Source organism: Halyomorpha halys, unplaced genomic scaffold (genome assembly GCF_000696795.3).
Source record: "Halyomorpha halys isolate HHAL.00 unplaced genomic scaffold, Hhal_1.1 Scaffold237.1, whole genome shotgun sequence".
In the NCBI taxonomy this organism is placed as follows: Eukaryota; Metazoa; Arthropoda; class Insecta; order Hemiptera; family Pentatomidae; genus Halyomorpha; species Halyomorpha halys.
The window spans coordinates 328,339-341,357 of NW_027112495.1; the positions used below are offsets into that span (position 1 = coordinate 328,339).

Consider the following 13,019-nt stretch of genomic DNA (forward strand, 5'->3'; position numbering starts at 1 on the left):
TATATAATTGTTTGTTATTATTTTTCAGAATCCATTATCATACATAGAATTGTTCGAAATGAAGGATTTAGCATATATTCAAAGTTTTCTCGAACTGGATGTGAGACTTTCACCAATGCTTACGCAACCTGCATCCTGGTACCAGGGTTTAATGAAAATATTGATGGCTAAATACAGTGATAGGTACAAACTTTTCACATCAAATGATAATAATAATCAACACTTGCTTATACTTCATCCTCGGTTTCTTGATGGCTTTGTGATGTTGTCCTTGGATTTGAATAATAATACAGGGGTATGTATACATATGTTTTTAAGTTATTAGCTAGTAGAATGGGTACATGGAATAATTTTTCAATTTTCTTTAATCATTTGTTCCACTATTAATGATTTTATTATTTTTTTAAATCTTATTAGCTGAAGACACCTTGTACAATAATTTATTTTAGCTTGATGCTCTTTTTGCAGTCAGGAACCTCATATTTAAATTATTATTTCTTTGATCATTGTTAAAACTTCTTTGACTATTTGTATACGAGTAACTAACTAATTATAATTGATAATTATTATTTGGTCAATTTTTTCAATACTAAAGCACAGCTTTGGTTCATCCACAGATAGATATGAAAAAAACCCTCTTATTCACAAAATTGTCTCTTTTACCCCTTGACTTTTCAACTGCTCAAATGTTAAAATTTTCAAAATAAAAAACTATAAATAATATGTTTGGGTACTACTGTAATTAATATAATATAATTTATTTCTATATCATAGTATTATATATTTTATCTCTAATATGAAAACCAATATTATATTTTTAAGTAGTATAGTTTTACTTATGATTCTTAAATAATTTAAAGAGTATAGTAATAAATAGAGACTGAGAAACTTTTTTAATGAAACTATGATTGGAACTCAAAAAATTAGGAAAAATGTAATGTCGTGCAGAAGAATTTTAACATCTGCAAATTCATGCAGTAACCCCAAAACGTGCAATTTTATGTAATATAAACTTCTACTAAGTGTGACCATATACTTGGGTTATTTTATTTTTTATTTTTCATTCATTTTTAGACATTGAACTTTATTTAAATGGTGACTAACTTTAGCAATTGATATCTCCACTTCAGATGATAATCCTCTAGTATTTACAAATTAAAATACGTAAACAGGAATAAATTGCATGGAATCAATTAATGATTAGACTTTAAATATGTACACACACCCATATATCTATTTAACCATTTTCCTTTTTCATCTGTTATCATCAGTTTGAAAATGTTTTTGTATTTAGGTAAATTCATATTTAGTGTTCTACGCCATCTATACAGCTGACATTCCAACCAATCCTAACACCATCCTCACCACGTATGCTGATGACACATGTGTTCTCACAGTTGATGATAACCCTTTAATTGCATTTCAAACTCTCCAATCCCATTGGACAGCCCTTGAAGAATGGTGTCGTAATTAAAATAAATCCCAACAAATACCATCAAATTACCTTTACTCTTTGTCATAAATCTACCCACTGCCCTAGTCTCCTTTAATAATATTGTTCTTACCTCTGTCGAACAGATCCGCTACCTTGGACTACATCTGGACTAGCAACTAACCTGAAATCCTCACACAAGACTGAAAATACAGAAAACTGCATGTCTATTTCAACTATTACAGCACTTACTGGACAAACGGTCTAAGCTTCCAATTCATTACAAAAGACTGATCTACATGACTGTAATAAGGCCAATCTAGACATACGGAGTTGAGCTTTGGGGCTCCACTAAACCTTCGAATTCCTCTCGTATTCAATTCAAAATCTTTCATAAAATTAAAAATGTTACTTATTTTGTCACAAATAAACTCATACATAAAGACCTTAATGTTCCATATGTAACCGAACTAGCTTGAACCAGGTACCATTCCTTCCATTATAAACTCCCTACCCAAACCCACTAGTTTCTATCCTTTCTTCCTCTTCCATTCCTGACAATCCTCTGAGGTGCCTGAAAAGAAGATGGCCACAAGAGCTGCTAATGAAAAACATCATTAGAGTACTACCAATGGGTAGTTTCTCTACATACCTCACTCCATTATAACTGAGATCAAATTTACTGATTATATTTTAATGTACTGTTGTAAATATTAAAAATATATTAAAAAAAAAATATTTGGTTTTAGTGTTTATGGTACTGAATAACATTTAAAAAATTGCCTGATTATTATTTTAGCAAAACTGTATTGATGTTATTTTTCTTATTCATGTGTTTGTCTTATCTAGTAAGTATGAGGAATTTTTGAACCCATTAAATGAGCAACAACTATTTGTCCTATGCAAAAGGTTTTGGAAAATCTAAGGAAGTTTAAGAGCGTGAAAGTAACTTTCCTTTCTTTTTTTCCTGAATATTTATTAAAAGCACAATGATGCTTCTTTATTAGTGATGAATAACATAATTTAGTCTGTAACAAATTGAATTATTCATTTTAATTTTTATAGGAGATTAATGTCATCTTCAGGCAGCCACCAGCTTCAAATTGTGAAGCTATTTCTGAGGATATTCACAGTTTGGTTGAAGGTGTTATCAATGCTTGCTGTTATCATTTGTGGATATCTCTTATTACATAATACATTACAAAATCTCATCTATAAAAGTGCCTTAAAACTGAATTGCCATCACTACATTCCTTTCATTTTCCCCTTGTTTGTAGATATAACCACTTAGATCAATTCTTTATTAATGAGTTAAAAATTGAGAGTTAATAGTACTGATGTTTATCTGTGATGTAAAACATATTTTATAGATAATTTAAAATATTTTTTTATTTTATTAGTTTTATTTTAATAACATAAGAAACATTAAATTGTCAGATAAGTTAATGAGAATATGAGAATTGTTATTGCTCAGTGATTCTCGAATCTTTTCATATTGTTATTTAGTTGAGATAGTTTATGTATGTATAAATGTTACTAGTTATAAGTATTAAAGAGTTTTTTGTCATAAAAATTCATATAGTTATTAATTAGCTCATACAAACATTAATGTTACTTGTTAAACATCTAGTCTATATAGTGCTTAATTTTATGGTTTGTCTTTACATGTAGTAAAGATTTTTTTTAAATTTTTCAATGTGCCAAGTTAGGCTTGCTTCTCATTGTACCTTATTAAAAAGTTGATGTTTTTGTTTTAAACTTAGCAGTATTTTTATATGTTTAAAAAATTAAATTTCTTATTAACATAAATGGTGTTTCCTTATGTGTATCTTTAAACATATAGAATCAATCAATTGTTAATAATAAGTAAAATTGTTATTGATTCTACCTTTCTATACTGACTATTCTGAAGAAATGTTTTCAATTTTTAATACCACTAAGTATTTCTCTGCCTTATAGTGAACAATGATAAAAAATTATAATAATTATGTAAATTAAAAAAAATCTGAAATCAAAGAAAAATGATAAAAATGCTATTAAGTCTAAAATAAATTTTGAAAAGTATAATTTAGGAGGATGGAAGGTTACATTTGGAATTTTGATGACAGTAACATTATCGTTTCCTAGCTATAATCCTAAAAAGTTGTTCTATTGTTTGGTAGTTTTGTTTCCAATTCTTTACCCTAACAAAGGATTTCTCAGGATGACAATGAGAGATATTAATTATCATTTAAATTTAAAGAATTTCTTAAACCCAAGAAAAAAATATTAAAATGCTATTAATTTTCAAATACATTGCAGAAAAGTAAAATTAAAAAGGATAGCTGTTTTTATTTGAAATTTTAATGATAGTTATGTAATTTTATTATATGAACATTACTATAAAGCTATCCCATTGTTTAGTTGTATTTTTACAATCAAAAAATATTTCTTAGACCCCTATTGGATAATCATGGAGTATTTTAGTGTTCATTTACTTTTGAGGAATTTCTTAAGCCCATAAACAATTATTAAATTGCATTTAGTTTGAAATTGAATTAGGAAAAATAAGAATAAAAAAGGATAGCTCATTTGAATAGTGATGACCATAAAGTAATAGTTTTCTTTAAACATCCATAAGAAGCCATGGGAGTATTGTTTTCAGTTTTGTTACAATCAAAAACTACTTCTCAGGCTTCTATTGGATAATTAGAACAGATTTTAATGCTAATTTATATTTGATTACTATCTTAAACAAAACAAAAATAACTAAATGTTTTTTAGTTTAAAATATATTTTAAAAACATCATTCAAGTTAAAAGAATTTCTTTAAGCCGAGAAAAATGATTAAAATACTGTGATATTAAAATCAACTAAATTTGTAGAATTTTGTTAACCAAGAGAAATGATTAAAATGATATTAAGTCTAAAATGAATTTTGAAAAAGTGTACTTAAAAAAGGCTGGCTGTTTTCAATTGGAATTGTGATGACAATATCATTATCGTTTTCTGAGAACAGCCGCCTCATAAGAAATATTTGGTGATTTAAAAAAAAATATTGTTTGGTCCTCCATTGAATAATTACATAAGCGTTTAATGATGATTTACATTTAAAGATATTAAAAAAATAATAATTAAATTGCTATTAAGTTTAAATATATTTTGAAAATCAAATATCATTCTAGTTTGAGGTAGAATTTAGTTTGGAATTGCGATAGAAATAAAGTAATTATTTTCTGTGGACATTATTAAAAACAAATTCCATCATTTATTTGTTAATGAAATCAAACTAAATGATAATTTGATTTGGTTAGCTTTTTTTATGATTTCTGTCTTATTAAAATTTAATAATAGAACTATTAATTCTACTCAACACCTTTATGCTGCTTAATTTATAAAGAAATTGAAACAATTCTTCATACACAATTAGATATCTTTATTACCAGTATATGTTAACCTCATAAGCGGTATCAATTCCATAAAAGGTTTTTTTTATGTTGATTTGCCTTCTATTGAATTATCTTATGATTCATTCTGATTACCTTCCTTCTGCTATGAAATGACCATTGTAGAGGTGTAAAATTATTATTATTACTTAGAGAAAAATGTGCTTTTAGTTATGTATTTTTGCTCAGAAATTTAGGACAGATTAAAGATTCTAGTTATTTTTGCTCCAAGTCTTCATGATTCCAATTTTTGAATCATTTTCATATTATAGTCAGTATTTGTTAAATTTTTTGTTTCAATTTAATTTTCTTGAAGATCTTTACTTTCTAATAATGATGATGATGAACTTATTACGTGTTACCTGGAAATCAGCTCATATTCCTTATAATTAATTTATAAACTCTTTATGCAGCATTATATGTTTAGGGAGAAAGAAATATTTTGCATTTTATGATAAATTACCCAGTTTTTATATTTTATTTTATAAATTTAAATTAATTGCTTTAGTAATGTCATGTAGTATTTTACCATTTTCTACTTTATATTGCTAAATGTTTCTAACTAGCTAAAATCTTTTAAATATTATACTCAATCAGGGATTCTTATACAAGACTCAATGGCTTGGTAATTTAAATTTCTCTTTTTACCATTTACTCAGAATTTTCCAATCTAGTCTTCATTTTAACTGTTTGTTTTCCGATGTAGGTTAGATTTTCTTAATTTTATCTTGTATCTTATACCATTTATGTAGTTGGTTTTTTATAGATGAATTTTTACCTGAATTAAAATAAAATAATTAATTCTTATTTACATTATTGTTTTCATATTATACCTCTTAATTTATTGGTTGAAACTTTAACTTTATGAAAAAGAATTTTTCTACCTTATACATTATATTACTCAATTTTAGTTAAAATATATTTATTCATTGGCTGCTAATTCATGTATTTTTTAGAATCAATCATCAAAATGTTTTCATTATTGGTCAAAATTTTATTCATAATTATTTGAATTAATAGATTGTTAAAATGAATTGTAAAATTATAATTAAAAACTAATATTTTAAAAATTATATGTGTAAAATCATATCTTAAACTAAATTATGTTGTAAAATCATTCTTTTAAACTAAATTTTGGACATGTGGGAAATATTGTTAGCTAAAAGGTTTATAATTGCTGAATAACATTGACAAACCTATTTACAAAATATTTTATAGGATATTTTTCTTATAATTAATGGATTATGTGTTTTTAAATTATTTGTGTTATATCATTGCAAATTTCTTGAACAATCAGCTTATGTTCAAGTATGATAAATGGAAGTCAGATGGTTATCTTTAATTTTAAAGTAAAATGATATTTTAAAAGGTGAATTGTTCTAGTTAATTGTTGTTTTTTTATTTAAAAAAAAAGGAATTACTTTAAGTTTGTATTAAATTTTTGCAAAAAAAAAACAACATCATAATTATTTCAATGTTATAAATGCTGGTCCTGTCTCATACAAATTTACAGTAGGAAAAAAATTGTTTGCAGGATTGTGTAAAATAATTATTAACATTGAATTAATTTTTAATATTTATTTGCCTGTGATATTGAAGTTAATTATGTTTCGGAGTGGTTTTGAAGTTAATTATGTTTACTCTATTTTATATTATTACTCTTCAATTCTCACTGTTTTCTATTCAATACTCTATTGACTTTTTAATCACATATTAGATTGAAATAGCTGACTTTTCAGTAAACCTTACTATGTGTTTTATAGCTTGTTTTTCTTATTCATCATTAAGTGAGGATTCATCAATCTTAGTAAGGTTAAAATATATTTAATTCATCTCTTTAAAACTAAGAACAACTCACCTGCTTTAATAGAAGACTAATAAATATGTATTGATAATGTGCTGATTTTTTGTTATGAATGATGTATTTTAAAAGAAAAGTTCGGATTGGAAGGTTATTTTTTTCTGTGTGCCCATAGGTATGTTTAACCTTGTAATTATATTTCACGATACATGTTTGCTCATATTTGCACTTAAATATTTTTATATTGTAAAACAAACTAATTTATGCAAAAGACTGGTTCATGAATTATAATTATATGTCCCTTGTTAATTTGATGTACTTGATGATCAAAGAAATATAGTTTTATATAACTGAATTTTGTGATGATTCTTAATCCTTTTTCCATTATCACTTTACCATCATGACTGAACAAGATTAATAAATATTTAATATTTAAACATTTGCAATACTACTCAATTGATACACTATTGTAATGATGCTGAATTTATTCTTGTAAAATCATATTAACCCTTGATGAGTATACACCCTATTTCTATTGTGTGGGTATAGGGTATCTCACATACACCAACCAACCTGATCACAATTTTGTCCACTTTTTCCCTATATTTCTAAAATATGGTAAAATATTGTATTTCCAATATGAATGGGATAACAAAAGTATACTTTTTCATTTATGAAAAATAAACAAATATCTAAGAAACTCAGTCAATTTGCAAAGAATTGCAAAATCACAACATTGAGATAAAAAAATTGTTTAAGACTTAGTATAGGAACGAAATCAGTTAATATAATTCTACTGTTATTCTACATAAATGAAAGAAGAAATGATGTTTTTATAACTACGAAAAAAAATTAACACCCCAGTTTCTTTGTGCCTATGATTCTTTTACAACGAAAAATAACTAAATCTCAATCAAACACTAACTCATTTTTTGCGAAAAACTAACACTCATTTTCCGAGAGTATTCGAGGCAAATCATTTTCTTACATTTTCGAATACAAGCAGTTAAAGTTTCAAACCTTCTTGATGAGATATTGCACGATATATGTCGTCCACAAGTTAATTTTTTCGTAAATGTTCATAACTTGCTTCATCTATCATAGTCAGCATCAAGAATCCAATATAAGCACTCGTTTCATTCCTGGAGGTGTTCTGTAGTTAGAAATACTTAGTGGATAATCTTTTTAACTACGTATATATTGAGAATTATTTGATGAGTAATGAGTAGGGACGATATATCAGCCAGTGACCATATAAAACCGGTACTTGGTCAAAATTCCGAACCTCTTAGCTCATATCAGATAAACGCATCAAGTGAAGAATGTTACGAGAAGAAATGCGTTGATAGCGTGGACGTTCAGACTATGCCCATTTGAACGGTTCAGGATTGGCCTTTGTTTTTTTGCCAAAATAAATTCCAGGCTCTCCTGGTTGCTCCATAGGATCCTGTCCTACTCCCTCTGGGGAAAGCCACACTCGGCCTGGAATAAGCACATCACTGTTTTCAGACTTGCTTGATTCCTTGCTCTGTTGTCCATGAGTCCATAGTCAGATGGAATATACTTGCAACATATTTTCAGTAGATTTATCTGGATCGTTATTGGAAATGATAATGGCGTTTTGGTGAAGAAGGGGTGAGTGTAGGAAGGAAATCATCATTATCGTCACTTTCGCATGGAGTAGCTGGTCCACCTTCAAAAATCAAAAGCAGAACTCTTCTACAAAGTCAGAGTCATCGGGTGATAGACCTCAGACATCCTGGTATCGCTGCGAGGTCGGAAAGCCGTTGTGGGTTTAATAGAAGTAAATGAAAAATAAGTCAAAATATTACGTTCTTTGTCTAGGGTTTGAGCACATGAACCTGGTGGCAGGGTATACGGTGTCTGACAGACTCTGTACACTGTACAAGAACAGCACTGGTTATTACTCCAATATAGCTGGTACAAAATTGAAGGTTATTATGCACTCTTGGAACATGGGGGAAAAAGTACTGAGAGTTTTTGAATCACAGTCCTGCCAAAATATTCAGTCAAAATTCACTGAGTGTCTATCAGAAACTATGTACCCACTGAGGGTTAATGTATAGTGGTTAATGACGTTACTTCTTTTAGTTGTGATGAATTTGAATGAAATGAATTATGCCAGTTCATAATTTTTCTGCATATATTTTGTGAAAAAACTGACTATTATTGAATACCTGGAAAAAGTCATTTGATAAAACCTATGGGACCAGACAGATTTTTATTATTTATGTAAATTAAATTATTTTATTAATGCCCCTCCGAAAAAGTAAATAAATAAATAAGAATATCATATGTTGTATAAGCAGCTTCAAAAAAGTTTATATTTTGTTTATGAGCCGAAATAGATCTGCTTCAAATATTTTATATAGAAATGTTACTAGCAGGGAAGTTACTAATTTAATAAACTTCAACTTATTGGATGCAAAATCCCTTATTACAAGTTGTAAGTTGTTATTTTACTCTTAAATTGCTAATGTAATATTTTGAAAGTAATTACAATTTTTTTAAAAATTTTCAAGCGTAATTGCTAATTGCAAATAATAGGTAAATGGTTTGTCGTTATAATGATTTCATGCAGTGAAGTATAAATGAGAAATGAGATTGTTAATATAAAGTGATGGAGTTATTGGCATAAATGATTGTGATGGAAGAGGGGACGACTATATCAATCAATTTACTTTGTTCCAATCAGTATTAGTTCAACAGTCTTGATAGATATAACATGATGCTCCCTCCTTTACACTCCGTTTTACTTATTGGCGTCATCAATGGTTTTTCGACTCTTGTTAAAGGTATCTAGTCCCTCTTTATCTTGCATGGGTCCTATAATTGTATAGTTTTATACTTGTGTTTGTATATTTTAATCAATAAGACATATTTTAATAAATATTTGACTTAACGCATTCTTTTTTTTTAACTTTTAATAAAATTTTACCACCTAACGAAAACACGGTATCCAATGAATCATTGATATGATGATTAGGCTTTGTTTTTTACTTTCTACGTCCTTCATACATTCTTTTCTTTCCCTATTTTTTCATTTATCTGGGGACGTCTAAATTGTCTAAAAGATAAACCTTAAAATTTAATTTACTAACCTATAAAACAATATCACAATGTTTATAATAGAAGTGCTTGTTTATTTTTAAAATTCAATTTAATAAAAATTGATTATTTTTTTACCTCAAATAAAATTTTGAGATTTTTATAAATTTACATACGGGACACGTATTTACCTTTTAATATCCCTTACCACTAGCAGAACTAATTTTCGGACAAATCTCTTAGTATCAGTATATAAATAATAATAAAACAATAATAAATCATCCATAATTGTTGATTATGGTAAAATTTCAGAATAATAAAACTCGTTTTTTTTTTCTATTTAAACAATGATTTTCGCTTATAGAAACAAGTTGCCCTTATAATTCGCATAGTATATATATATAATTTTTTTTTTCTCGAGGGATCTGCAGAAACATTATAACAGAAAGGCTAGGGATTATCCCCTAATAATTTGAAAATCCGAAAACTTTTAGAACTTGTTTCAAACTGCGAAAGTTGCATTTAAAACAGCGTTTAATGAGGTTATCATTCTTAAAATCGCTTATAAACATTATTTATAGAGGTCAGCTTTCCAAAAAAATATTTACGGAATGGGAAAATTCCAGGGAAATACTATAGAAACCTCCGGTGATTTGGAAAATCCGGTTCGTGAAAACGTGACAATAGGTAGGGCTCCACGCTAAAATGGACTAAGGAGCTAGAGAGAAAACCATTCCAAGAATTTTTGGTTTTCCAATACCTAAAGAGGGGAAAAAAATACATATATATAATTTCTGATAGTCTCAAACTTTAAAGATACTATCTTTCTCGAAAATTTAAAAAATATCTTTATTGCTTAAGATTAACACACCTTCCTGTTCTAGGATAAAGCAGCATTGTCAATATCCTTGAATTGATTCCCTCAACCTATTATTCTCCCAGGTTCATTATGAACTAACACATATTTCGTAGCTTAAGCTGTGATCTTAATAAAAAAATCATTATACAATTTATTTAAAAAAAAAAAAACATTCTAGAGACATTTTGGAAGAATTTTTTTATTCAGAAAAAGCTAAATAGATATCTTACAAAACAATGGCTAAGACGAAATCTCTGTATTTCGCTTATTGAGTAAGCGTCAATTTTCCAATGGTTACTCTAACGAGGTAATTCCACAAGTGTGTATTTCCCTTCCTTTTACAAAAAAAGGTTACCGATTTGGCAAATAATATCCCATTATTCTCGTTTTCATACTAAGTTAGGGAAAAAAAAAACCTGCGACACAGTCCAACCCACTATAACCAATGAAGAATTTTGGTATATGAAGAATAATACTTCGTAAGAAACTTCTGTTTCGAAACCAACAGTTATGCGAGGAAGTGGTCAGGATGACGCTCAACCAACTGGGCTGGGCATGATGGCTTCCCATCCTCGGGGGTCCTCGGCTGATATAACAGGGAAAATAATTGCCTGCTACAGCCAGACTCAAACCAATACCGAGAAATAGTGTTTTAATCATTTAGCTATCCTACTTTTAACTTTTACTTATAACCGATCTAATTTTTAGCAATATTCGATGCATTACAAGATTTTTTCCATGATATAAAGTAACAACACTACTACGTTCTTCAATCGTAGGATCTACGTATTAAAAGACCTTAACTTCATCCCTTAATTCTCTGTTGTTCTTTTCCATTCTCATGACGCAGTGGTGTGATACTTTTTGTGAATAATACTATGTTCAAACAAAGAAAACCTTTCGTTTGTCCCTAGCACATACAAAAATTTAGATCACCATTTTTATTCATGACGTGGTCTTATAAGATATTCATGATATGTTCTTTTGTACTCGATATTCATGGTTTTGTAAATTAATTTCACCTTGTTTTTCTTTTAGAGTCAAGATTTTCCCAACTACATGTTTTTTAATGATTTGCTTTATGAAAGATCTTTTTTGAAAAGAAATATGTAGTTAAAATAAAAAGAAACTGATTCCTAAACATTTAGGATAACATAAGTATGCATCTAATTTAATCGTTGGAACTGGATAATATGTTGCTAATGTGCATTATAGGTTGGATGTACTATTTATTGTACACTACACCTCATTTTCAAATAAACTGTAAAATAATAGTTTAATATTTATTCAAATTTATTAAAAGTTATATTGACGATTAAATACTGTTCAATTGGTGACTGGCACCGGATTATTTGTGTATGATTGCCTGCATAGGTTTTTTTCTCGACGTTTTGGGTCCATCCCAAGGTAGTCTTATTTCCTTACTTGTTGGTAATAATGCTGGGGGGGGGGGATTCTATCACATGGCCTCAGTCTCATAGTAGCTGTTTATATATTTTAGTCCCAGTTGATACGAAGGAAATAGATGTACTGTAGTTGCCGACGGAGACATCCAAACTAAGATGGTCGCTATAGAGCGGCATGAAAAAGTTTTGACTCCAGAAGGGTTTTCGGTATTTAGAATCTGATATTGAGGTTGTTACTACATTTCATTCGGTGATAATAATATTGTATAATTTTTTGAGATTATGGCAATTTTAGTTAGTTTTTTATATAACATTTCTTAATTTACCATCATATTCTGATGAATTTAGTGCACAAAGATAAAATCAGGGTGAGATTGTGCCACCACTCTATGACAGTTCACATACCTCTTACTTTGAAGCACGAACACTCCCAGTTAATTTTGATCCCATTTATATATATAAGTTACGATCTGAGTCAGCTGTTATTTCGATGTCAGCTGACTGAGGGGATCAGCTGATCGAATGTATATAAGAGTGGTATCGAACACAATAAAGTTAGTAATTATGAGAGATAGTTGACCGTGGATGATAAATGAGGAGAAGATGGTTGGGGGTGCGGTCAATGAAAAACAAAGTTACAAAAAAAAAAAAACTTTACAAAAATAAAGTTAGTATTTTACAGCAGTTCAAGCGTGTTAGATCTTATTCCTTCTTCTCTTTTTTGACATTTTGCTTTCGCCAATACTTAACTGGTGCCGAAATCCGGGACTTTAAATACCGGAGTAATATTTACATTAAGGAAGATTTTTTTCTCAGCTTTCAATTTTTTTTTCTATTCTCTCATTTTTTAAAAAATGGCTGCTAATAGCCTCCACCCCCTCCACCCCCGGAGCTTGCCCCACTACCGGAAGTTTCTCTAGCGGGAGCCCACGCCACAACACTTGAGTGGGTAAAAGTACGCACAGCAACTGCCCAAGACTTGAGGAAGGCCGTTTCTGACCTCGAACGATTTACCGGGGAAACAGGA

The 13,019-nt window shown here is 28.8% G+C and overlaps 2 protein-coding genes across 7 annotated transcripts in view; both read left to right on the forward strand.

Annotated features, from left to right (window-relative positions):
- LOC106679968 (KICSTOR complex protein SZT2) overlaps positions 1-7,013 on the forward strand; it is a 240,391-nt gene extending 233,378 nt beyond the window's left edge. For all 6 annotated transcript variants that reach the window (XM_067050326.1, XM_067050330.1, XM_067050327.1 and 3 more), the window contains 2 exons: positions 29-295; positions 2,498-7,013. In XM_067050326.1, the coding sequence (XP_066906427.1) occupies positions 29-295; positions 2,498-2,626 (396 nt within the window). In that variant the 3' untranslated portion in view covers positions 2,627-7,013. The remainder of the gene's footprint in view (positions 1-28; positions 296-2,497) is intronic.
- A 2,359-nt stretch (positions 7,014-9,372) lies between these two features.
- LOC106679970 (fibulin-5) overlaps positions 9,373-13,019 on the forward strand; it is a gene marked incomplete at its 3' end in the record, with an annotated part of 48,267 nt that continues 44,620 nt past the window's right edge. Inside the window, 1 exon segment of the mRNA XM_014419388.3 lies at positions 9,373-9,474. Coding sequence (XP_014274874.2) covers positions 9,405-9,474 — 70 coding nt within the window.